At 44.5% G+C, this 26,426-nt stretch overlaps 1 protein-coding gene across 7 annotated transcripts in view; it reads right to left on the reverse strand.

The window, feature by feature from the left end:
* GDPD5 (glycerophosphodiester phosphodiesterase domain containing 5) overlaps positions 1 to 26,426 on the reverse strand; it is a 171,041-nt gene that overhangs the window by 33,330 nt on the left and 111,285 nt on the right. For all 7 annotated transcript variants that reach the window (XM_075742605.1, XM_075742602.1, XM_075742604.1 and 4 more), the window contains 5 exons: positions 13,892 to 13,995; positions 8,015 to 8,108; positions 7,278 to 7,337; positions 3,867 to 3,965; positions 1,736 to 1,829 (listed from right to left, as the gene is read on the reverse strand). In XM_075742605.1, the coding sequence (XP_075598720.1) occupies positions 1,736 to 1,829; positions 3,867 to 3,965; positions 7,278 to 7,337; positions 8,015 to 8,108; positions 13,892 to 13,995 (451 nt within the window). The remainder of the gene's footprint in view (positions 1 to 1,735; positions 1,830 to 3,866; positions 3,966 to 7,277; positions 7,338 to 8,014; positions 8,109 to 13,891; positions 13,996 to 26,426) is intronic.

The raw sequence follows: 26,426 nt of genomic DNA on the forward strand, positions 1-26,426 counted from the left end.
TATTCAAGGCTTCCAGGGCTCCTTTGAGTCCGATGTTTTCTATCTGACCTCAGAAGCAAGCTGTGAAAACAAGCTACTACCTTTTAAAACACTGTAGCTATTCAAGAAACTTCTATTCTCCAGGTTCAGAAAAAGTAGCATAGGAGGAACAAAAAAAACCTGTAGATTTGCTCGGTAAAAAAAGCCAGTTGCTGAAGACTGTCACATGCCTCAAAAATGACAGGAACAGATTGTGGCACCAATGACTGCAGCTGCACCAGTTATTTCCAAAAGATTATTATTAGTGAGTGAAATCTTATTTTCCCATTACAAGCAACTGTAGGTTCTCACGGATTTCAGTTCTTTTCTTCCATTTTTAATGCCACCGTGTCAAACATATCTGTACCAGAAAGTCTGTAAACTCCTCCAGGTAAGATACCTTTCACAAGTAAAATGACTCTGAAATAACTTTTAAGATCCCATAGTACAGAAGAGATGAATGTTTTTCCTTAAAAACAAACACACCAAAAAAAACCCCACCAAACCAACCCAGGAGCAGAAAAAAGAGAAGGAAAACAATTTCCTGGCTTATTAAAAACAAACAAACAAGCCATTTTCAGGGAACTCAGCTACAAGAGAAAAAGCATGAGGAATTTAGAAGGAGCACATGCAATCTCTGCTCTAGGCATAACCGCAAATCCTCCCTCAACTGGCAGCCTAATTACATGCTAGGACATATTTAAGAAGAACCAGGTACAGCTTTATTGGCATATTTATAAATTAATGCAGAGCAATCCTTTCTTTGAAAGGTCTCTCTGGATATCAAAATCTTTCCATCTTCAAACACCATTTCCTCATTCTTAACTCCCACTTCTTGAAGTCTTTCGCAAGTGGTGCCAAATCCTTCCAGGGCTTGTCTTTTGCTGCAGGTTAAATACCAATTAAAATAATTTTTCTGGGGCTGACACAAATGTCTGAGAACATCCATGGACGCCCTGAAGAAAAACACTTCTGAGGGCACAGAGGGATCAAATTATTTCACAAGAAAACCGAGAGGAACAGCTCAGGCTTGGGAGAGCCCCTGGCAACAAGGTAGGACAAGGGAGATGCATAGAAAAGCTTATTTCAGTGGACAGGGCCATCACAAAGAGGAGCAGGGTTCAGTCTGTCCTTCACCACTCTGCTCCCTTAGACCTTTGACTGTGTCTCAATACACATTTAAGGAAGCATCTCATCATCAGGGGACCAGATCTCCACTGAGCCCTCTGGGTGCTACTGCATCACAAGCAACAAGTCCGTGAAGGCTTTCAAAAGCCAGATCCACCTAGAAATGCAGTGAACAAGAGCCAAGGAGACAGGGGAAGGGAGAAGTACGTATAAGATCGAGAAGAACATTGCACATTAGCTGCAGAGTGTGCATTTATGTTTTCTAAAGCAGATTGATAGAAATCTGGATGCTTTTCTTTATTGCATCATTGGAAAAAAGCCCTTTCACTTCCAACCCTGGCACACTTCCAACCACAAAGCAGCAGCTGTGGGATCTGGATGCATCCCCAGGCTAGGTTCACCCACTCCAGTTTCAGCCAGGTTACTCTAGGAGAGCATCCACCTCCAACGCGGCTGAGCTGGAAGCTGCTGGGCCCAGGGAAGAAACCAGCACTGCCTCCTGCCAGCCGGTTCCCAGCAGGAGGGCCCAAAACCCCACCAGCCACCCACCAGCCCCTGGCCACCATGCAAGGACATGAGTAGTACTTACTGGCTTTCTCCATTCGTGCAAACTGCCCCGCTATCAACCATGACAGGGCCGTGACTGCTGCAAGTGCTCCTATGTGCAAGAAAGGGGCTGTTGCCTGCAGAAGAAAAGAACAGGAGAGAAAAAAATGACAACAAACACCTCAGCACCTTGCAAATTCATTGATATTACAGGTTGTATAGTGCATCAGACCACTCTCTTTCCAGCTGGATATCATACCATTTCTACCTCTGTTTTGGCCATCTCTTCTTCCAAACCCTACCATTGCCTTTGGCACTCAGGCCACTATGAAGGCAAAGCAGGAAAGCTCTAAGCCCCTTCTTGGGGAAGGGCTCACCCAAATAACAGAGATTTGGAAAAGGCCTCATTAGACACCATGCAAATTCAAGTAAGGATCTTGGTGCCATCAAGTTTTAAATTTCTCATAGACCAGTTGAACACTGGTCAACGGCTCAACATCCAGATGGAGATCAGTGACAAGTGGTATCCCTCAGGGGTCTGTACAGCGACCAGTACTGTTTAATATCTTTGTCAGTGACAGACAATGGGATCAAGTGCACCCTCAGCAAGTTTGCAGATGACACCAAGCTGAGTGGTGCAGTTCACACACTGAAGGGATGGGATGCCGTCCAGAGGGACCTGGACAACCATGGAAGTGGGCCTGTGTGAACCTCATGAAATTCAACAAGACCAAGGTCCTACACATAGGTCTAGGCAACCCCCAGTATCAATACAGGCTGGGGGATGAAGGGATTGAGAGGAGCCCTGCTGGGAAGGACTTGGGGGTACCGGTGGATGAAAAACTGGACATGACCCAGCAATGTGTGCTCACAGCCCCAGAAAGCCAACAGTATCCCCAGGCTGCATCAAAAGCAGTGTGACCAGCAGGTCAAGGGAAGGGATTCAGGGTTGTTCAGCTTGGAGAAGAGAAGGCTCCTGGGAGACCTTATTATGGCTTTTTAATGCTTCAAGGAGGCTTATAAGAAAGATGGGGACAAACTTTTTAGTAGCACCTACAGCAACAGGACAAGGGGCAATGGTTTTAAACTAAAGGAGGGGAGATTCAGACTAGATATAAGAAATGTTTTATGATGGTGGTGAAACACTGGAACAGGTTGCCCAGAGAGGTGGTAGATGCCCCATCCCTGGAAACATTCAAGGTCAGGTTGGATGGGGCTCTGAGCAACCTGATCTAGTTGAAGATGTCCCTGCTTACTGCAGGGGGGTTGGACTAGATGACCTTTAAAGGTCCCTTCCAACCCAAACTGTTCTATGATTCTATGAACACACTGGACTGCGTATCACTATGGTGTATCATCACGATATATCACCATGAGAGAAAGTTTGAGATGGATCCTCTGAGTCATGCTTTTGTTCTCCAATTGCTTGCCTAAATCTTTAAAAAACAAGAAAAGAGAAGCACTTCTGAGAAATGTTAGTGTCTTGTGTGAATGCTATTTTTCCCCCTGTATTTGCATATATTTGCGTACTCCCAAATATAAAGCAGCAATCACCATTAAAATCTCTGAAGCCTTTCATGGGAAAAATATTTTTGGACTCCTTTTTGAGGAAGAAGAAAACAAGGAATAGGGACTAGGTCTATCACGACATTAACTGTTTGTCACTACTATCCTCTAACACATATAGCCCTGCAGCATACCACAAGTCTTTCTTAAAACAGGACTAGAGCACAGAAGTTGCATTCTTTTTTAGATCTATATAAATTTGTACGTGCAATGTAAAAACAAACCCAGAGTACTCCTCCCATAGGACTGGGAAGAACATGATGCTCGAGGCGTGGACACCAACTTCCAGAGCATTGCTAGCCAAACCAAGCCCTCTCCATACAGCAACTCTGAGTCACACCCAGCCTCAGTATTTTCCACATCTAATTCTGCAACCAAGCCCTGGTTTGAGTTTAAAGGAAAGAGCCCAGGAGATGGAGACAAAGCGATATGGTGGCCTTGAGGACTCCCTGGGAGTTTTGCTGCAAGTTTTCTCACTGCCAAAATTTCAATTTGGGGAGTGACAAACATCAAGACAGGGCTTTATACAGTAGGAAGACAAAATCCATGACATGTAGCTGCACTGGCCTCTTTCCCCACACAGAGAAACATCCTTGCAGACAACTTACTTGCAATGAAATAAATACCATCTCCCATTCGTCATCCCAAAGCTGTGCTATTGATGACATGGTCACCACGGTAGTTATCAAGGTTGTCATCAGGCCAATCTGCAACAAATATGAGAGTATTTACATACTGGAGCCTACTATTATCACAGAAGTTTTACAGATTGGGAAATGTAGAGAGAAAACTTTTGTATGTAATAATCAGCCTAAAATAAGTAGCCTTAGGACCCACCAGGAAAGAGGTCAAGCTTGTGTGCTGTCCCAGCAAAACCTCCCCTTTCCACCACTGAAGATAAGACACTTGACTAAATAGTCCCAGGAGGGCACATCTCATGGATGAGCTCTCACTTTCTTCACACAGTGGCCAACGGTATGGAAAGATCAGATGATCTGCCCTGCCAGCAAACTGGATCTGAAACAGCTTAAATAAAGGTTGGGTTCTGCCAGGCAACTTCAGGAGATGATCCAGGATTCTCCTGGCCCTCCTGCAACAGCCTGTGATGCACCAGTGCTATGGGAGGTTGGCGGACTTCACTCAACTTGACTCTCCAATGCTTCTGTTGAGGGATAAAACTTGAACACGCCCAACAGACAACAAACATCACACTTCTCAGTAAAGAGTGAACGTGCATGCAAGCAAGCTTGTACATCCCCATCACTAAACAATCATCTCTGAGATGGTTCAGCACAACTTTGTGCATAGATGTGACTTTGCCTGAGCCTGAAATGGCAACAACTGTGCAGTCAGCATCCAAGCCACGTTGACAGAGCAGTTCTAACAGATATTGCAGCTTGAGAAGAGGCTCTGGATGACGGTGGTTGAACTGAGACGGCAGAATAAGACCCAGCCCATCAGCCATTTCTCCTGGTCTCCCTCTCCATGTGGAAGCACTCAGAAGTCTGAGCAGAGCAGTCAAAAAGAAAATGTCACCTCCATTTTAAAGGTAAAAAGTTCAAACCATCAAAAACTGCCATAGAAATAACTCCAGCTGTAAAGACCTAAAATCTGGGCTGCCTGTCAAAAAAAATAGTTCACCATCCTCCGCCTCTCCGTCTGGTATCTCAGTCTCTGCTGTACCGCATGCCTGCTCGATTAAAAGGATGCTGCTGCTCTGTGTCTCAATCTCATGTACTGTCTAGATCTGAAGTCTGCATGGGAGACTTTGGCAGAAGAGGCCAACTGGCATGTAACAATGAACTAATCACCTAGGATGCACAGGACGTCTCTAGACCGATTTCAGATTTACTTAACTTAGACAAACAAATTAAAAAAACCCACCTTCCCAATGTTTACAGAAATCACTTTTGTACATAAAACCATGTTTTCTTGTTCTAGTTTAGCCCTTGGTTCTCACTTGCTGTTCCTCTTCCTCTCCTAGATGCCCACAGACCAACCTGCCAACAGCACAAGAGGTGTCCGTAGGCCAGCAGTGGCTTACTCTGAACCTCCAGCTTTTGGGGAACGTGAACAAAGCACATGGGGCAGCAGAAGGGGCCAAGAGATCCAGCTGCCCCAGGCTAAAGAGGATCCCCAAGCCAAGAGGCTGCATTCAAACCACCTGCTAACCCTAACCAACCCATTCCTGCACATCCACGGATGGGATTTACTCACCTATTTAAAAGATACATCCCAGCAACCTATAATAGCAAGACACACTATTTCAAGATATTTCAAGTCATAGAATCATCACAGAATGGTTTGGGTTGGAAGGGACCTCAAAGATCTTCTAGTTCTAAACCCCCTGCCCTGGGCAGGGACACCCTCCACTATATTTCCTCATTAAGGACTCTGAATTAATAAAGTACAAGGCAATGCACGTGGACAGTTACACCTTGCATGCAGTAGTCATTCCGCTTCCCCATCCTGTGATCAGACCTCTGGGCCATCTGCCAGAGTCTATAACCAGCACACAACCCGGATTGTATCTACTTTTCACCCATTTCATATCCTCCAAAGCTGAACTTCAAATTCAGCAGCAACAGGAGACACTGTCAATTAGATTTCTTCAGTACAGCCCTAATTCCCTGTGATGTTACTGCCCTGTGCAGCACAGAGGTGTGAAGTGTATCTCCATTTCAACATTTCCTCTTCCCATCAGCTCTGATTTATTGCTTCTTACCCTCCTCCATGCATCTCCAACTTGGCTTACGATCCTCAGCTCTTTTTGTAGCGTTACAAGAGAAAATTGGAAGGAATCATGCTATTTGCACATACCAGCCTTTCCCACATGCTTTAATCCATATTTGAAGGTAATTCAGCACAGTTGCAGAGACAATTAACTTAATCCAATCTCTTATCTAAACCTCCTCAGAAAGCTGAGGGAGGTGTGGGGAAGGGAAGAGAGACACAGAGCAACACATCTGAGTTGTGACGAAAGGTGGACTTTTTTGGAAGAAGGGAAGGAAGGATGAGATTCTGTAGGCAAGAACTAACTGATCTCCACCAACACATTCCTCTCCTGGCCTTACTCATCCAAACCCACCATCCACCTGGAGCGTGTCTGAAAAATACCATTTCCCCCGATGAAGAAACATATGTTAGACTCAAGAGTCAACAATTTATTTTCCAGCAGCACTCAAGTCAGCACCCACCCCTTCTTTGCATTACATCTCCTCCTCCCAAGGAAGCATAATTTCTATCATTTCTAGGAAAAAAAAAAAGAGAGGGCAGGGAGGTCTGTGCTCTCCCAGTGCTGAGGCGGGTAGGACATCTGTTCAGGCTCCGATCCTGCAAGATGCAGAACAACCAGTTTCAGGAGGAGCTGTGTATTGGCAGATTCAGGACTGGTCCCTTAATTACCTATTAGCAGATTGCCAGTTACAATTGAATCCTGCCAAGCCTTTTTCTTTGGCACTGTCTCTCCCCACACCCTTCCTCTATCCCTTCTGTGCTCCGAACACCAGATCTGCATCTTACTCTTCACAACAAATTTTTTTCAGACTGCTTTACACACAAATCAGGACCTCCTTGGTCTCCAGCAAACCACAACCTGCACATTGCACACCCTCAGTTTTAACACCTACATCTTCTCCCAAGGCTTTTCCACAGACAATTCCTCCAAGCACATCCTGAAAAGCTCCACATCTGCTCAGCCCTTCCTCCAGGGCTGGGTTCAGCACAGAAAGGAGCACCAGAGAAGTTCATAATGGAATACCACACTAAGCCGAGACCACAGTCAAGCTGCTCTAATGAAACAGTGTTTCTCTATCTCCAGAGGTGGGGACCCCTGTCAGCAGGTACCTCAAAACATTTCACCAACCATGGAGCAAAGTTATCATCCCCAGGCTTTGACTGTCCCTGCTGTGCAATTATCTCAGTCCTCTGAGGTGAGGACACATGTACCACAGACATCTAAAGTTTATGCTCTTCCCAAAAATGCCATGCTCCTTTCCAAGCTGAAAAGAGCTATTTACCTTGTGAAGCCAGTGCAGGTTCATTTGCTGCCCCACAGCTATGTGACATAGTGCTAGTATCTGGGAAGAAGAAATCAAGAGTCAGACAATGGCACCTCAAAATCGTCAAGTGTTTGCACCTGCAGGAGCACACCACCACCCCAAAACGTAACCCAACAGGCCATGGCAGAAAGCAGGCCTGGGGTGGGGATGGGTCCAGCAGACAACACCTAGCTCATCGGTACAGATAGATCCTCTCCAAAGCCAAGGACGGTGAGGGAAAGACTGGCCTCCAAGAGGCAGGGAGTCGGAGAGGCTGGTCCATAGGTGAACAGCTCCTGGGATCTCAAGAGTCCCTCCTGGGACTACATGGGCCAAGGTACCACCATACTACCTCAATGGACACCACCTTGAGGGTCCCCAGCACCCTGGAATGAGGGGAAACAACCTGTATTTGTGATTGGCAGATATACCAATGTGGGCTTGGGGCCATACTAAGGGAAACAAAAGCTGTATTTCTCTTCGGGCCAGCTGCACCACCACCATCAGGGTGTCTGTCTTTGCTCTTGATCATCTGAGGTCAAAGACCATGCATTTTTTGCTTTCCATTTATTTTAAGTAACTTAAGGCTAAGAGAAAGGGAGAGAAAAATCACTTCTGAAAGGAAAATTGCTCAAGTCATAGGTGGACTGAGAAGTTCATACCCTTCTTAAAACAAACGCACAAACCTTTAGGAAATGGCATTTTATTCTACTCACCAGTAACACTGTAATGTACGTAAAGCCAGCAGCAGTTGTTACAAGTATTGGAATGGACCAGTCACTCCAATATCCCATTCGGTTATATAAAAACCTGAAAGATAAGCATGCAGGACAGATTAAGAAGAGATTCAACACCATAGCAACTTCACTAGGATTAGACAAAACTTAGAAAATGGACCTTTCAGTTTCTACCATACAGACAAGAGACAGGCAGCAAAAAGAACAAGTCACCCTGAAACAAAATGTAATGTTTGTGCTTCAACCCCTCATGGGCAATTAACTCTGCAAAGAGGAATCAGATAATTATGTCAAACACAACAATGTTACTTTGGGAAAAAAAAAATCATACAGGACCAGAACTTGAGTTTTCAGAAGAATATTCCCTACAAACAAGGGAAAAGTATCCTCACATGTGGTGGTGTTTGCCTAAACAATAGATCTGATGCTGTCCCGTGTGCTCATGGACTAATAAATACAATGTAGAGATAGCATCAAGGACAGGGGAAGAAAATGAATGTGGTTGTGCATAGCTGTGCTAGATACTCAAGGCAAAAACTCTTTGTAGAGGGACAAGTTGATGGAAGAAATTGTCTCTCCTGTACCTGTTGTAGACTGTCTCTTATTCCAATGGACTGTAGAGAAGGTCCAATCCTGCAAGAGTGGAGACTGTCGGTGTTAGGCTCAGGACTTCCCAAAATGGGTTTGGCTAAAGGAACTGCATCCCTCTGATCTTCTCATCTTCAACTCACTGAAGGGTTTGTCTGACTAGCCTGAAGGATGTCTGTGTGCTTTTTTGGCTCAGTGAGTTCCCTCATCCTGGTCCTTCTGTTTACCTTAAAGCTCTAAGAGACAAGCCATTCAATGGCTCTGTGTTCCAACCTTGGCAAGAGGCAGCAGCAATGTCCTGATGCACTAGGCAATCAGAGCAGAGACTGAAGCCAGGTTAGAGCAGTACTGGGGTACAGACGACATCCTACAGGCATATCTCCAAAGCACGTACCTCCAGCCCTGCTTCTTTGGTTCCTCTAGGCCATCACTCACCAGTGAATTCCTCAGTTTCCTTTCACACATGCAAAACAGTTGCCATCTCATCAAGGCTTAGCAGCACAAAAGCATAGAAGCTTTTTCCCCATATGTATGAAATGTTTTTCCTATAGCCTAGTGGTCACAGCACTGCTCCAGGAACGGAGAAACCCACATTCATTCCCTGCCTTAGCTTTTGGAATTGCAGTGTTCTTTCCACACCACCTTCATCCTCCTCCTGAAGCTGTCAAATTTGCATTTAAATAGCAATACACTTCCCAGTAAAACTGTCCTGGAGTTGGATTCAAGAGTCATTAAAGCACATTTCAGCAAAACTACAGCAAGACACAAGACAGACTCAGTCCGCTACCTTCCCCAAACAGAAACACAGAAGGGCACCCAGGCCCCAGGACACCAGGAGAGAGGCAGCCAAATCCCAAACCCTTTTGCAACTTCTGAGAGTTCAAGCCTGAGCTGGATTAAAACTTTTTTCCAGCGGAATTTTAGAAAAAAACATCACTAGGTTGACCTGGATTGGGGCTAACTTTAACTCCATGCAAGTCCTCTGGTACAGCAAGGACAAGATAGTTACGGGGTGGATGATGCAGCGGGACTGCTCACACATGCCCAGCAGAAAGATGAGCCTTAGAGCAGGGCCTGGCTGCTGTGATCTCCTGTGCACCTCTGAACACAAGGACTGCACGAAACCCATCCTGACTTGCCAATCTCAGGATTGAGTCCTGCTGAAGAGGAGCAACCAGGTTCAGAACACACCTGAACTACAGAAGGCTGAGTTGAGACAGACCTCACTGCATTAAAGGATCCTATAACACAGTAGACATTGGGCTTCTCCAACATCTGACCATGTGGGCCTCAGGTTGAATGGTCCCATTAGCCACCTTCAGCCCTACTCATCAACTCATTCAATGAACCGGCCAAAGTGAGCACCCAGGTTTTTGGTTGCTTTTTTTGGTTACAACAGACACAAATGCTGTACGCAAGGAGGTCAAAGACTCAACCTACTCCTCAACACTCAAATACAGCACCATTCATCAGCCACAAACTCTGGTCTGGCAAATGCCCCATCTATTCTGTCCAGGAGTAAAACTCCCGTGTAAGATCTGGAGAGCAAATCCTTGAATTCAACAATCACAACCCATGTCCAGGTTCTTCTTAGGGATTCAAAGAGCCATAATAAAAGGGATCTGGAGGGATTCAGACATGCTGTCAGTAAAAAAAAAAAAAAAAAAAAAGGGAAGAAGAAGAGAGGGCTCCTCTGAAAGCTTTGCTTATGCCACCGCCAAGAGCTTCCCTAGCACAGTTTCAGTACATTTAAGTTTTTGTTCTGACGTCCCTTCAAAGTAGCCCTCCGATAGTGTCAGGTCTTCACTTGATGTGCAAATGATTGTTTTAAAGTGCTGTTTCCATGGTAGTTATGAACCAGATGAGCCTTCTCCAGAACTAAGGGGGAAAAAAAAAATTTGCTACACAGACTTGCATTTATAGTCCTATTCCAGAAGGAACACAGCCAGGTTCACAAATTACAGTATCTCCCACATCCTTCATTAACCAACATTGAGCTTTCTGTTGCAGTACATAGCTTGCACACTGGAGATCTATAGTATAATGCAATTAAGTGTAGGTACCACGAAGAAATGCCCAAAGCAGTAAGTTAAAAAAAATATTTGCTTAAATTTAAGAGGCACAAAGCCTTTTCACTGACAAGGGCCTCATTGCGTATTCAGCCTCGCAGAAAAAGGTTAAAAGCCTGCAGCAATACACGACGGGCTATAATTTTTGCCTTGTCTTTCTAAAGCCCATTTCAATCCTAGAATAGTCCCTTAAGTCTTTACAACTTTAAAGGCCAAATCACCACATTTATGTAGGTAAACCCTACAACTGCCAAAATTTAATTAGGTCAGTTTGGTTTTACATAAATATGTGCATCCACTGCTGGAGCCCAAACATGCTGCCTGAACCGCAGGCAGGGTTTGCTATGCTCATCTGTAGGTTTCTGCTACCTCTTGAGTCACCTCTGGCAGCTTCTCCGCAGCATTTAGCAAAATTCTGCACATCCGGGTTAAGAAACGAAGAACATCCTAATGGTTCCAAGTACCATTTTAGCCAAAAACACAGAAGAGAGGGGATTGCAGTTTCAACTAGAACAACGAGGCTTTGCATTAGCATGCTAATAACTTTGCCAAGAAGGACCTGGGGTTATGGAGGACAAGAGGTTGAATGAGCCAACAGGGTACCTTCACTGTGAATAAGTCAAACTACTGGGTGACATTAAGAGAAGCGTCGCCAGCAGACCAAGGGAAGTTGCTGTCCCTTCTGCTCAGCACTGGTGAGGTGGCACCAGCGCCACAATGTCCTGGTTTGGGCCTCCCAGTTCAAAGAGGATGCATAGGGGGTCCAGTGAAGAACTACCCAATCAAGATGGCGAGGCACCCAGTAAATACAGCTTACTAGGAAAGCTTGAGGAAGCTGAGCTTGTTTAGTCTTACAAAGAAGCAGCAATGAGATGATCTAATTGCTGCCTGTGCTGACAGACTGTTATGAAGATGATGAAATCAAACTCTAAGTGACAGACACTGTCATGAGGGGAAATGGCCCTTAGAGATCTGGCTTGGAAAAATCCCCTCACAGAGGGTGGTGCAGTGCTGGAACAAGTCCCAGAGAGGGGGGAAGTTGTCATCCTTGGGGTTTCAAGACTTCAGTCAACCTGGTCTATTGCTGGCAATCGTCCTCCTCTGAGGGGCTGGTTGGACAGATGCCTCCAGTCTTTATTCACTTGCTGTGGTGGGACAAATTGAAGAAGTTCAGTGTAGTCACCTGCATGTGACGTGAGGAAGGAGAGCTCACAAGGATGAGCTTCGGAGGGCAGGAACGACCTCAGCAGCTCATCACACCAGTGTGACAGCAATTCTTTGTCCCAGCTCCTCCAGGGAGCCCCTGCCAGTAGCTCGGTGTGCTAGGTCCTGTGCAGAGATGGTGTTTGCCCCAAAGAGCCCTTCCTCTAGTCTGAGAGACGTCATGGCTTGCAAATAAATCAGTAGAGCTGAGAGGACAGTAACAAGGACAAGTATCAAAGAAATCTTGTCCACAAATACGGCCCAGAAGTTACAGCCACTGAGGAACTGCAAAGATGGGGGTTCTAAGAGCCAGGACCCCACTGTATCTCATCAGCAACAGCCTCACAGCCCTGTTGGGACCAAAACGATGCTTTCATTTCCTTTACACCCATCTGGCTGAAAACTGTTCTGTTTTATCGGAGCCCACACATCTGCGCTGGGAGGGAAGAGGGCCAGGCTCAGTCTGAACGGACCCAGTGGAAATTGTTTCCTCTCTGTCTGGAACCGGCGTGGCTGTAATTAAAACCTCGCCCCATGTTATCATCCTCCCTCCCAGCCTTTCCGCAGCACTTCAGGCTGTTTTTCAGAAACCCTGCTGTTCTCCTCAACCTCTGGTGCCAGTGTGTGGAGCAAGGGATCTAACTGGGGTTACAGCACGTACAAAGCACTGACCCATTTTCAGCGCTGAATGGCAACGCTTGAACAGATGTAGCCCTGCTATTTTGCATCCAGAGAGCCTCTTCCATGACTGTTGTGCACAAGAGGGCTTCCTTTTCCAGGGCTGTCAATCCTGAAGTGCTTCTAGCACTCTGTGCACACTGGGTTGCATGACAGGGGAAGGGGCTTTGGTCTGCAGGTGACATCTGGGGTCATTTTAAATTTCAAATACCTCTTGCATCCGGAGCAGACCTAAACATCTCCTCCTATTCCTGCACCAATATTTGGGAACCCAAAACTTTGCAGCACTGTGGCTGCAATGCCTGTTCACAGCGTTCCCAGGGCTTTGCTTCATCTCTGCGTGGTTGGTTTTTAGCTCTTTCTCAACTTTGAGCTAAGACAGATTTGGCTTTGCGCTGGAGCAGGACTAGGAGCGTTCACATCCTTTACTGAAGGTATAAAAATGAAAGAAAGAGGAGTTCCAAAATACGCTTTTAAAAAAATAAGTTGGGGTTTGGTTTTTTTTTTTTTTTCATGCCAGTATTATAAATAATCAAGAGCAATGGTTTCAGTTCTCAGAGTGTGTGTCTGAGCAAAGAGAAAAACCACACTCCTGGGAGGAGACATCTCACGTCATTAAGTTAGTAAACACTCTCCCTCACACAACTTCAGTATCTAAAGCAGGTGATTTAAGGGATCAACTACCCACTGCGTTTTAAAATACAGTTTACATATTATCTTTGACAAGAAAATGATGTCAAAGCAGTTTGGTTAGAAGAGAGCCCAAGTTACTGTCAAAATGTTTTAAGATGCTGCTGAGATAGTAAAAGGGAGAATAATTTCCAGCACTGAGGGGAGCTGGCAACACCCTAAACTCCCCAGCACATCCCACTGGAAATCTTGTTTTCAGCTCCTTCCAGCCTTGCAAAATTTTCCACACCCGTGTCTGCTTCAGGCTGAATTTTTGTCATTTACATTTTGTGGAAAGTTGCAGCCAAATTGCTCAGCCACTTCCAAAACCATAGAAACAAACAATCAAAAAAACAACCAAAAAGCTTCTACATGATTTCAGCACCATCTTTCTTTTCGCATGCTGTTCACCAAGCAGCACACCTACCCCAAGCTCTGTTACAGCCATGGAGATGTGAGGACACATGACATCTATCGGTGAACACAGGCAGAAGCAGCTCTCCTCCAGTCTCACTTCCCACCTTGCTTTTCCTTTATTGTCGTTAACAAACCCATCTGGAGGACCCAAATGCATCCAACCCAGCATCAAACAGCTCTTAGGGACGTATGATGGCAGCCAAATTTGTTAAGGGTTTGCCCCTCTACTCACCAGTTGATTTCATTGTAGTCATTGTGAACTTCCCACCAGAAGTAAAACCAGACCAGGGTCAGGAAGAAGGACGAGGTGAGGATGAGGAACCAGAGGCGCTCCCACTGTGGATGGAGAGAGAAGTTGGCATTAATACTATCCCATTTCAGGGCCAGCACCCCATCCTTTCCCACATCTCATCAAGAAGCTGTTGAGATTAGATGCAGTAACTAGGCATTTCCAAAGGCAGATTTCAGACCTTTCTCCCCTGGAGGAGGTGGGAGATGTAATCCTGGTCTCCAGCTCTGGGCAGACGGGTCATTTATTTAGATCCATCTTACATAGGGTTGGGACAGCATTTTCTCCAGCTCCCAGGGCATGTGGAATGAGGGAGCATTTCTGGATACAGAGCTGGGTTTTCTATTTGGTTCAGGTTTTTCGTTTGGTTTTTTTTTGTTTGTTTGTGTTTTTCTGAGACAATTGTTTAACTTTTCCATTCACATGTGAGAGATGCAACTTGGCGTCTTACTCTCTCATGGGTTCAGCCTAAATGACTGAGTAGTTATCACATGGCAAAGACTATGCAGCAGGTTAGGGATGGTGCTACTACACAGACATATGAACCCTTACTCCTTCACCCAGGGCACTCAGATCCTGCAGAGCCAAACCGCCCATCCCACAACATTTATTCCCACCACCACCACATATGTAAGTATTTTACAAATAATACGGCAGGAGGAGAGACCACACCAGCATCGGATGAAAGATATTTGCACCAACATTCAGTTTTGGTGAATATTTCAATTAATACTCCACCCTCCACACAAAAAAAGAATAATAAAAAAATTCCCAAAACATCTGTTCAGTGCCCCGCTCCAACAGCATGGGTAAAATCCTAAACCACAAGGACATCCATGAAGAGAACAGTGTTGCAAGAAAACTGTCCCTAACCAGCATCATTTCCATGTGCTCCTTGTTGGTTTTACTCTGCAGGCATTAAATCATCCACATATGTTTCTGTTTCAACTAAGCATCCAGTCTATTCAGAACAAAACACTGAAATAAATTCATTATGGAAAATATTCAAATGAATCCTCTCTTCCCAGAGTGAGCAAGAAGGGATGAAAATTGAAAAAGTGTATGAGCAACTCTACTACTATAATTTCCTTCTAGACCCTGAGCACACCATTAATCTTTTTGAAAATGCCCTTTTGTCTAGTGAGCTGTCTCATGGCTTTTCATTTATGCAAAACAACGTAACCAATATAAACACTGTTTTGGTGATATAAGAAACACTATTATTCTTTGTCTTCCCTTTCCATCTTAAGGGCTGAAGCTATTTACTTAACTGTGTATTGATTATGTTTCATCATGCATCACCCTGGATACCAATCTTGTGATACAGCTCTTCCTTGTACGCTCCATCTCATAAAAAGTGCCAAAAGAAAAAGCAAGCAATAAACAGGATTGGAATTATTTAAATTTTGCTGCGCCAAAAATGATGTTTTCTGTTAGAAATTCCCAATTCTTGGACAGGGGTTATGGTTAAAACTTTTCTTCAATTCAGCTCAAGTTTTTTATCCAACTTCAATCAAACTTCAGGAGCATCAGGTGCTTAATTCTCACATGGGACTTTGTGTTCCAGATAAATGGGGCAAAAGGAACCAGAAAGGGGTACAAAGGGACTTCTACAGTACACCTACTGAGCACATTCAAAACCACATGGCCAAACTGCTCTGCCATGATCTTAGAGACGATCATCTCCCCACCCCATGCACAGATCTGCACCTACATGCACACATGAGCTCCTGAAGGGAAAGCACTGAGGCTGGAATGGGAGTTTTTCCCCCAAAACACACCACCTTTAGTACCAGGATGCCAGCCATAGCATCTACATCAGCTCCATAACCAACACCAGTCTTCCCCAGTCCCAAAAGCAGCAGCAAGGCGGCAACATCTCTCCACGACAAACCTCCTCCACACCGATCTCTGCTGCACAGCCAACCCAACCCTTTCCAACCAAGGAGTTTCAGATTAAAATGCATCCATGCAATATCTGGACTGTATAAACAACAAAACCAAAACCCACTCCCACCTTCACTCCATCTCACCAAAAGTCCCCAGGGTGAAAGCTATTGCTAACCCTTTCACCAGACTATGACTATTTTCTCGTGGATGCCTTCCAGTCTGCAGATCTCCAAGCTTTCAAATTTCACTTTCCTTATTTGCTGGTTTTTCTTCCCTCTCCAACTGAGTCTAAACACCTCCTTGTACCTATCAGCAACACTGCTGAATCGGTTGACTGGACTTGTTTTTTGTGAGGGAAGTGAGGTTTAAAGTATCTCAAATGTTGAGGACCAACATTGCTACCAAAAAAAAATAAAATCCTCCAGCTCTTTAAAGGTCATTATGGAATAAGCTTGGCCAGTATTCATGCACTGGATGACACTGATTTGATAAACAAACCAAGGAAAACATTTCAGAATATGTTTGGGCTATTTTTTTTTTCATATATATATTATTTTTTTTACCCCCTCATTTTCATGCAAGTAGCATAGCTTGTGTCAAGCTCTCCAAGAGCTATTTTTGCTCTGTCCTTGATGATGCACTTGCCAGATATATTTGCCTGGCTGATTTTGTGAAAACCCAGTCAAATCCTTCAAGGGTTGACATACTTCAGTGAGTTCAAGCACAGTTCTGGGTGGGCTTTCAGAAGAACCAGAGATCATCTTCCCAGCACCACTGAAGCTATCGGCACAAACTAAACCAGAATCCGAACCTACGTGAATCTGACCTATGTGCACAATATATTGGATTTAGCCCGGGTCCTGTACAACCTCCCTCCCACAGCCCATCATCAGAAGAGCTTTAGAGGCCCCTACTTTGCAAGCTCCCACATGCTTTAAAGCAAGGCAAAATCTGCAACGTGCAACAGCTTCAAGCCTCTGCTTCCAAAAATAAAGCCTTACAATCACATCATCCTGATCACTCAATCATAGCCACAAGTAGGTGGAGGAAATGGTGCCACTTCACCTACAGAAACTCAGGCAGAACCACTAGAAAGTCTGAAGGTGCTTGAAAAAACGTCCACTTTCAGCTCCTTGACATTTTATAAGGATGTCAGCACTGACGTTTTTGGCAGTTTTTCTAGAAAACCTTCCCTTCGCCACCGTTCCCATTCGGTTTCTCCCTCTTCCCACGGGAATAGGATGGACATGCTCACTAGTTACCAATTACTCACACTAAGCTTAACCAGATGCAGCTCACAGCACTCAGTATTGTCCTGCAAACGAACGTGACCAAGCACACCTGTATTAGCACCTTCATTCCTATCAGGACACATTTTGGAAGTAGCTCACCCTTTTGTCCTGCTTTCTGTGTTCTGGTTCACATCACTAAAGGGCTTTGGATGATGCTAAACCAGAAGATGTGCTCCAGGAGTGAACCCAATGCACCTCAACCACCAACAGGCACTCAGTCCACAGGACTAGATTAGAGCTAGTCCTAAGTGACTACACCACCACCTCCAAAATGCTTCTACCACGGACATCAGGATCTCAGCACCCACTATCTCCTTCCACAAACTTCTTCTCTTGGGCCATACTACTTGCTAATGCAGATGTAGCCATAATATATTGCAGAATGGTACAACACAGTATTAACCTCATTATACCATCATTTAATTTTAAAGGAAGGCAATAAATGAAGAGTCACCTTTTTCCTCCAGCTAAATGGCCAGAGAGGACACGCGCAACATGCTCAATGAACCCCAAAAAAGCCACCTGGTACATGGACAAAATCTTTGCAAACCACACTCACCGAGATGGCCACAGCCCAAAGAAGGATGGGGAGAGTATTGATTAAAATAAGGGAAGTTACTATGAAGTGAGAGTATTTAAAGGGTCAGGCACAGGTTGAAGATTTTACACTGCAGAAGCACTTTCAAAAACAGGCATCTTACACATACCACGGCGCTTGTGATCTCAGGTCGATAGTGGGGCCACTTCTAGCAATAGGAATAAGATTCCTTACTCCAAGAGTATCGACATATGTAATCGGAAGAGCCCCAAATATAAATGAAGACTGAGACACATTACCAAGTTGCAGTTTCAGTGATTTTTAAATTTTCTAAAATCACAGAATCCTTAAAAACAACCAAATAAAAATCAGAATTTTTGTCCACATTATCCACCACTTTCCTGCATCCCCAATCCCCACCCTATGTCAGGTGGGAGCATAACCAACTCCCAAGTAAGGGATGATGGCACACAAAAAAAAAAAACAACAAACTACAAACTAAAATGGATTGCCACAGAAAGAGCCAGTTTGTGATTCAATTGTGAAGTTGGATCACACATTTTACCTGCTCTTGTGCTACAAGTTTTAATCTAACTTGTGAAAAGCAACCCCAAACTTCATATCACAGAGCACAGAAGAGATTTTCCAATTTGGGGATTAGTTTTGGTTAACTGAAGTCCACACCAGCCTCTTTTGCTGCAGCTCCCTAATGAAGGTCGCAGCATTATTTACCACCTGGCACCAGTGGCACAGGAAAGCAGAGAGGCTCAGGAAGATTATTTTATTTCCTGTAAGATCCGTAGGAGATATTATGAAGTTCATCTAAATACACACTCCCACCTACCCCTCCTATAGGGACTATTTCAATTTAGTTAAGCTTGCTATATTAGAAGTGATGAGATTTCTCACCCATTTTTATGTTCTAACTGATGACATATGCTGGAAGACATCTCTTCATGTGATACCATTTGAAAAAACAGAAATTCATCAACCAACAAATCCATACTTCTGAAAAAAAGTTTCTTTAGAGACGTTCCCTGGCTGTCACTAGAAAGCAATCTTCTGCCAAAACTAGCCACGCACAGAGCTAACGCGTTTGGCTGCCACAGCTATTCCCTGCTGAATTATGGGGTGAACACAACTCAACGCTGTGCTGTTCTAGAGAGGCCAGAACCATGCCCATTTGATAATTTACTTGATGAACCCTTTATCAAGCCTTTACATCACTAAATTGGCCATTATCTTCCTAAAAAGCACAGCATCAGGGTCTGAATAGAGTGTGATTTGAACTCAGAACAGAGAAGGAACCTTTAAGAGCTTAAAATCAAGATTGTCCAGGGTGACACTCCATTGATCAGAAGTGGCTATCATTGCATTTACACATGCCCCTCTTCTTAAGGTTTAAATATTTTTTTATTATTAAGCTGAGTCTACCAGAATGTATGTCCCAAGCTTTGTCTGGGGCATGCAGGCAAAACAGAGGGGTACAACATGTTGTGAGATCCAATAAATTCCTTATTTACTACCACATATATTCCCAAAGGTCACTGAAATGCTGTGCAATGAGCTAAGCTGCCCCCCTCGCTCCTCCCTTGCGCCCAGCTGGAGGAGAAGGCTGCGTTTTCAGAAAGGACAGTACACCATTGGCTCAAGGTCTGCTCCATTAAAGCCAAGGCTAGAGACAGCTGATTTGCTGGCAACCTATGGATGAAGCAAAAAACATTTAACTTCACTGAAATTGCTGCAGTCACCCCAATTGACACTAGACCTGAAATGTCATCCTCCAGCTGCGGTGGTTGCTGGAGACCTCTGTCAGCTCATCCCAAACGAGCAGCAGGACTTGCACCATTGAGATGTGCCTACATCTCCTGGCCTTGGGATAAAACTGCAGGAGTCCATCTAAAGCAAACCCACCCGCCTCCAGCATCCTCTAGGCATCCAGAAGCATCGTAGAGTTTCAAAATGAACTGGAAAGAGAGAAGTTTGCTTTGAACTGTGAACGGGTAAGAGGAAATGCCAGTGCAGGATGGATTAAGGGCTCCATTCCTACACGGATTAGCTCACAGCAAACAACGGTCCAGCAACCAGCGTGGGCGAAGTTGGGTCCCTTCCAACTTGCGCATCCCTAGAAACTTTCCGGTGAAGGAAGTGAAACGCCACTGCTGTAATGCTGCTAGGAGCTTGCCCCATCTCTATACAGCAAAGCTAATGATGGCAGCTCACAGCTAGAAATAGACCTTTTTTTTTTTTTTTTTTACAGTTGCCTTCTTGATTCACATCCAACTGTGAGGATTGCACAGATGCTCACATCAAACCCTCTGTGGCAGCAGGTCTCCAAAGCTCTCCCAGAGCAGCTGAAACCACAGTGAGCAAGATTTCACCTAAAGGGTCTTAAATGTAGGGGTGAGGTTGTGGTTGCTTGGAAGCGAGGAGATGCGCAACAAAGCAGATTTCTTTTCCTGATTAAAAGATATTTTCTTTAAAAGACTAAAAGCCAGAAAAACATTAACAACTTTACACTAAGCCACCACTGAGACCACTCAGAGGAAACATCATACTGTTTTGTGGAAAAAGTTTAAGTCAGATGAGTGCAGCAAGTGGGGTACCGTAATTTTCTTTTTCACAAAATCCCATGAAGACCCTTCACAAAGAGCGTAAGGAGGCTTAAAAGGCAGCAAGAATAAACCTGCATTCACATTTCAAGCGAGTCAGCTCTACAGGTGCCTTGGTCTTTTAACAATATTCAGTAAAACAGAAGACCTCTCTCAAAAGAGAGGCTCAAACAGAAAAATGCAAAAAGAAAAAGAAAAAAAAAAAGAAAGAAAAAAACAAACAGCTATTTTTCCCTTCAGACTTAAATCTCCCTTAGCCTGGAGGGTGTCAAATCAAGAAAGATCATCACTAACATTTACAAAGAGAAGCCAAAAACCATAAACCACAGAGCAAGAAAAAAAAAAAAAAGAGGAAAAAAGCTCTTCACCACAGACCACTACGTAAAGACCCAACCTTCATTTGAAGAGCAAAGACAGGAAAGACAGGTAGCATTTGCTCCTGACCAGAAAGACAACGTGACAGCGCAAAGGCTGAAGGGCAGCAAAAGGATCAGACGAGCCCACTAAAATCAATAGAAAAACTCCAGTTCGCTTCCCTGCACCCTGGCTTTGAACCAAAAAAATCTTTTATTGCTAAATTCATTATTTCAGGAAAGTGGATAAACTGAGTTCCCTTTCAATGCTGCATTCCTCTTGGCTGCACCAGGAAATCACTTGTCATTAAGTGTTACTGGCGGAGCAGACTCCCTCCTTGTCTCATTGCTACTTCGAGCAGAACCAAGGTTTATTCTGCCAAAACTGTTCAGACATCCCCTTTCTCCTTTTAAATGTGTATTTTTTCAACCTTCCTCTTAAAATAGTTGGTTTTCCAAATCCAAACCCTGAGTGCGCTATGGTCCCACGTTTGAAAAATGTCAGTGCAAACCAGACCCATAAAAACATCTGACTTGCTTCTCCACATTAACACCAAGTTATAATAAACATCATGCAGAGTAATCCAACCTAACAAGTTAGTTAAAATTATTTTTCCATTTCACCTGCTGATAGGATCTGTGCTCTGGTCAGAGGCTTCTGTGATCAAAAGACATTAAGCCTCTTTGTAATAAATATAATGAGCTACTGAAAAAATGTGGAAGGAAGTTTTTCCACACTGGAAAAATAGCAAGTGTATTTATCTATAGCTACCGGGGACGAGAATTATTATGTAGGCCTATGTAAGGCTATTGTGGTCTCCATGTACAGCCAACCAGAGGTTTTGCTCCAAACAAAGGTTTCGATTAAGTGATCTAAATTTTCTCTGGAGGAAATTGGCCCCCTCTTTGTTGGCTCTCTAAAGAGCCTCCAAAACCATCTTCTCACTTTCAACACCTACAACTAGATAGCGTGAATATCTCCCCACCATCCAGCCCACGGGTCTTTTTACACCAACATGAATAGAAACAAGTTCCACCTCCAGTCCTCATGACCGGAGAGGATTTTCACAATGACTTTGTGTACAAGGAGTGCTAAACAGTCTCAACTTTCAGTCTGCTCCCTCCAGCATCTCTGCAAATACCACCATCCAAGCCAGGACCACGGCGTGCCGTGCAAGGTGGCAGATGTGCCTGCTCCCAACATAGGTTGTGCTCCCCAGCTAAAAACGAAGGAGCAATCGGAGGGACAGACTGGTTTCTGGAATTGCCAGTCATCCGACATGAAGAGGGCTCTTGTTCAAGTCAAAGCGCCTCTGGGAATTCATGGCTTTCAGTGTTTGGGGCAGACCCCACCCATTCTCTGTCTCCTGAACACAATAAACCTCCTGTTCATTCATTGAAAATAATTAAATAAGTAAAGAAAAATCAAACTAGAGCAGGAAGAAGCTTTTTACAATGTCTTCACCCCCCTTCTTTTTTTGCCAGAAAAAATTCCAGTTGTGAAAAACGGAAGCCTTTATAGGAAATACAATATTTTAAAGCAAGTTCTTGCTGAAGGGCATCTCAGCTTGAGGGTGGAATTTCTGGTCAGAGGAAACCAGAGAGAGACTGAGCCCTCCAAAAACCTGGCAGCACATCGGTCAGGACATGCACAAGCAGATGAAGAGCAACATCTGACCACACATACAAACACACACACAAGAAAGAAAAAAAAAAAAGTCAAATGTGGGCAACTTTCTCCAGTTCCAGCCAGCCAGCCATGCTACTGGAACAACTGGAACTGCAAACTGGGCAATATGAAGTCAAAGGGGAAGACGCAGAAGTCTGGAGGGTTGATGTGACATGCTTGAGGATAGGGACAAGTGACAGGGACAGACCTCAGCCTCTGGAATGCCAGCCGGCTATTGTAACCCTAGCCACCAATCTCATTTGCTTTTCATTTGCACACAACTCAACCCTGGGTCCATGCTCTGTTGGCTTCACTCTTCTCCCCATCACAGGTCACATCCATAGATGGAAAAGCCATCCTACATCAGTTCTGCCCTGCAAGCACTAGACCTCTACAGAACAACTATTTTAGACTGCTTGGCTGTTTTAATACACCCTGGCCAGGTCTGCTTACAATTCTAAGGATATCATCCAGGAGCAAACCAGGGTTACCCAATTGTGTTAGAAGTGCATCAAAACCACTAGAGCAAGCAGTAACTTCAAACAAGTTATGTTAGTACCTCCATAGCTCCACACAGATCAGATGTCCAGATGCCCGCTGGCTTCCCTTAGGCTATGGTGAGGTCTCCTTGAATCCCTCAGGCTATGGTGAGGTCTCCCTGAATCCCTCCTCTGTTCTTGGCCCCATCACTATACATCTAAACACCCCTTCTGCCATCACTCCATTTAAATTCAAGCCTTCATCCCAGAAGAAAGCACCTACTAGTTAAATTGCAGAGCTTTCGGAAGAGATAAGCTGTATTAATCAGAGCACCTAAGCAGCCTGCGGATGAATCTCAACTCCATCTCCCCACCACAAGATATTTATCATTTTCCTGCAAGACACTGTAAGCCTCCATGCTGAAGGCTTTACATTCAGACAGCATTTACAGAGACATCCAACACAACTAGACCCTCAAACTTGCAAATGCAGCGAGACAGAAAAGGTATTTTATCTTCCTGCAGTGCGCACCATCCTCGTGTCCCTAAATATCCACCAGCCCAGGCAACTGCCTTTAGCAAATTAATGGGTTTTGTTGAAGGATCAAGGTCACATAGTCCTAAATAATAACTGCTCTCTACCTCAAGAGCAAATACAAGAGCTGGACTCAAACTGGAACGCCACCATTACTCAAGTGTGTTTTCAGGTCATTTAAATTCACTCAATGAACAGTTTACTAATGAGTCTTCACTACACTATTTTTTGACATTTTCAACAATTAATTTCCTGCAGGCATTTTTCAGTATTAGCTTAGAGCGGAAAAGAGGCAAGCTAATGTTTATCCAGTGAATACAAAAGAAAAATTGATGGCATGATTCTTCATTTCCGGATTACACAATCGGGCCTCATTCGAACAAACAAAAGAAAATCTTCTTCAAGCAAGTTATTAAATCAACTCTGAAGATGAAAGATGACTACATCTCCCAGCTGTACCCATTAGAACCAGGAACTGAGGATAAACCACAACAAATATCAGCTGGAGCATTTTGTCAGTGTGTACAATACTTCAGTTCCTACAATGAAGTTACAAAATTTCATTAATAACTCATGGTGTGTGAACACATAGTCCTTAAAACAGTGACTTGCATACTATAGTTATGAACAGTTTTCCATCCCAGTCGATTTTGAGGTCATTAGCTCCGATCACATCGTCAAAGATCAAATGCAGACCCCGATAAACATTTAAAGATAAAATAACTGCGGCAGCAAGGGGCCTCTGGCCGGCTCTGCTCTAAACTCCCATTCAGAACAAGGCCAACTCAGGTCAGGTTGCACAGGGCAATGTCCCAGCAAGGTTTGAATGTCTCCAAGGATGGAAATTCCCACCCTCCTCTGGGTCCTGCTCCAGGGTTTGACCATCCTTCATGGGGAGAAACTTTCCTACTGCCTAACTGGAATTTCCCTTGATGCAGCTTGTGCCCATTGCCTCTTGCCAAGAGCCATCATCATCTCTCTAGCCACTCCTTAGTTGCAGAGAGCAGTAAGATCCCCACTTCTCTTCTGCTGCTGCACAACCCCAGCTCTCAGCCTCTCCTCATATGACCCAGGCTCCAACTCCAACCAGTTTGGTGGCCCCACTGGGCTCGCTTCTGTCTGTTATTGCCTGCCTTGGTTTCACAGAGCCCCAAACCAGATTGAGTGCTCAGATGTGGTCTCTCAAGTGGCAGTAGAGAGGAAAACCCACATCCCTCAAGCTGCTGGCTGCATTGTCACTATTACAGCCCAGGATGCAACCAGCCTTCACTGCCAAAAGTACATGCAGTAGCCGAATGTCATATTGAAGGGAGATATAACAAAGGGAAAGTACGTTGCACTCCAAGGATTTGAAGCATTTAAGAGAGCAAATCAATATACTTGACTAGCAGATGTTGACCTACCAGACCTTACGTACATTGGGAACAGAATCAAGGCGCCTGGGCTTCAATTCGCTCACCTCAAAGAGGCTGCAGAGGGATCAGGCTTTCATCCCTCCATTGGATTTAAGACTAATGAACCCAAGAGAGAGCAGACAGCAGTCTGCAGGGCTCCACAGCGCATCAGTCAGCTCTCACAGCACTTTGTAACCTGTCCAAAGGCTTCATTATCTCTCCAACTAACAACCAAGACCATGAACATCTGGTGCAAAACTCCACTTGAACAAATTCTCCCGGTCTTGCTTTTTACTCTTCATCCTCAACTTTCTTCTCCCTACCTTTGCTTAGTACTTCAAATCTCATAAGGTATGGGACTTTTTCCACTTGCTACAGCCCTCTCTAGGCAGGAGATGGACTGATTGGAAGGATACATCTGTCAACACAACCGATTCGAGCCATTCTGGCCACTTCATAAACACTGCAAAGGTTTTGGCTGATTGACTACTACTAGGTAACACACTGTGGTCTTGCATGAGATGCGTCTGCCAATAAACAAACAAACGTGAAGAAAAAGGAAGAAATTAGGTCTAACAGACAATGGGTCTGAAGTAAGGAGGAAAAAAAATATTCCTGCTGTTCTGGCTGCTGAGGCTTTGATAGCTAAGCAGATGCTTCCTGAAGTCATTGCACATCTTACTTGATTATTGTAAAGACTAGGCTAATAGCTCTCTGCACACCTTGTTAGAGAAGGCCATGAATGAGATTTCTGAGCTGTGACATGCTCCATTTACAATTCAATTTAGCAGGTCAAAGAAAGTGGCAGAGAACATATTATTGAAATATGCATTCCTGCTGGGGCTGCCGTAATTGAACTGTAGATCAACAGATGCAACAAAAAGAAAGCCAAATGTCTAAAAATAACATTATTACACTTTGTAAAACACCTCGGCTCCCAGCCTCCAAAAACACAACCAGAAATGGTAGTCATGTAGGACCTGACTAATTCCCTCCAGGCTTCAGGGATCGCAGCCTTGTAAAGCTGAGGAGCAATCGGGCAGTTTTGCTCGCCCAGGTAGTAAGCAAGGAGATAAAGGTATCCCAACTAAGGGATAACTCCTACTCACTGGCCTCTCCTTCCCCCCACACTCTGGCATTACAGAGGACCGGTTTCTTTCTAGGTGTACTTCACTGAACAGAGGCAACATCTAACTGTAGCCCAGCAGCTGTATTCATCACAAAAAACGCTGGCAACTCTCGACGGCGCTGCGACGGGAATTCCTGCGCCGTTCCAGAGACAGTGCACAGCTGGAGCCAGGGCTGTTTCTGGCTATTAGTGGCCCCAGGGGACTTTCTGCAGCAATAATAACGTCCTGGACCAGCTCTGCCTCCTGCAATTACATCCTCCCTCTTTCATTCAGCACAGAGGTAAACAAAAATCCCTTAGGGAGCCTCTGATTCATGAGAAAACAGGACAGAGCTATAGGGGTTCCCCAATCTACCCCCTGCAGCGTGATTTACTCCACTTTCACAGCTCCCAACAATATGTTTTTAATCTACTGGATCTTTCCCAAACACCATAACCAGCAATACCCAGTGCTTTTGGCCATACTAATGGAGGGATTCGAGTATTACAAACCTATTACTGATGCTAATGATGCACTATTCCCTTTCTCTTTAACAAAGACTTTGCATATTTGGAGGCCGAGGGGAGGCAGCTATCTTTTCTAGTCT

Source organism: Balearica regulorum, chromosome 1 (assembly GCF_011004875.1).
Source record: "Balearica regulorum gibbericeps isolate bBalReg1 chromosome 1, bBalReg1.pri, whole genome shotgun sequence".
NCBI classification, from domain to species: Eukaryota; Metazoa; Chordata; class Aves; order Gruiformes; family Gruidae; genus Balearica; species Balearica regulorum.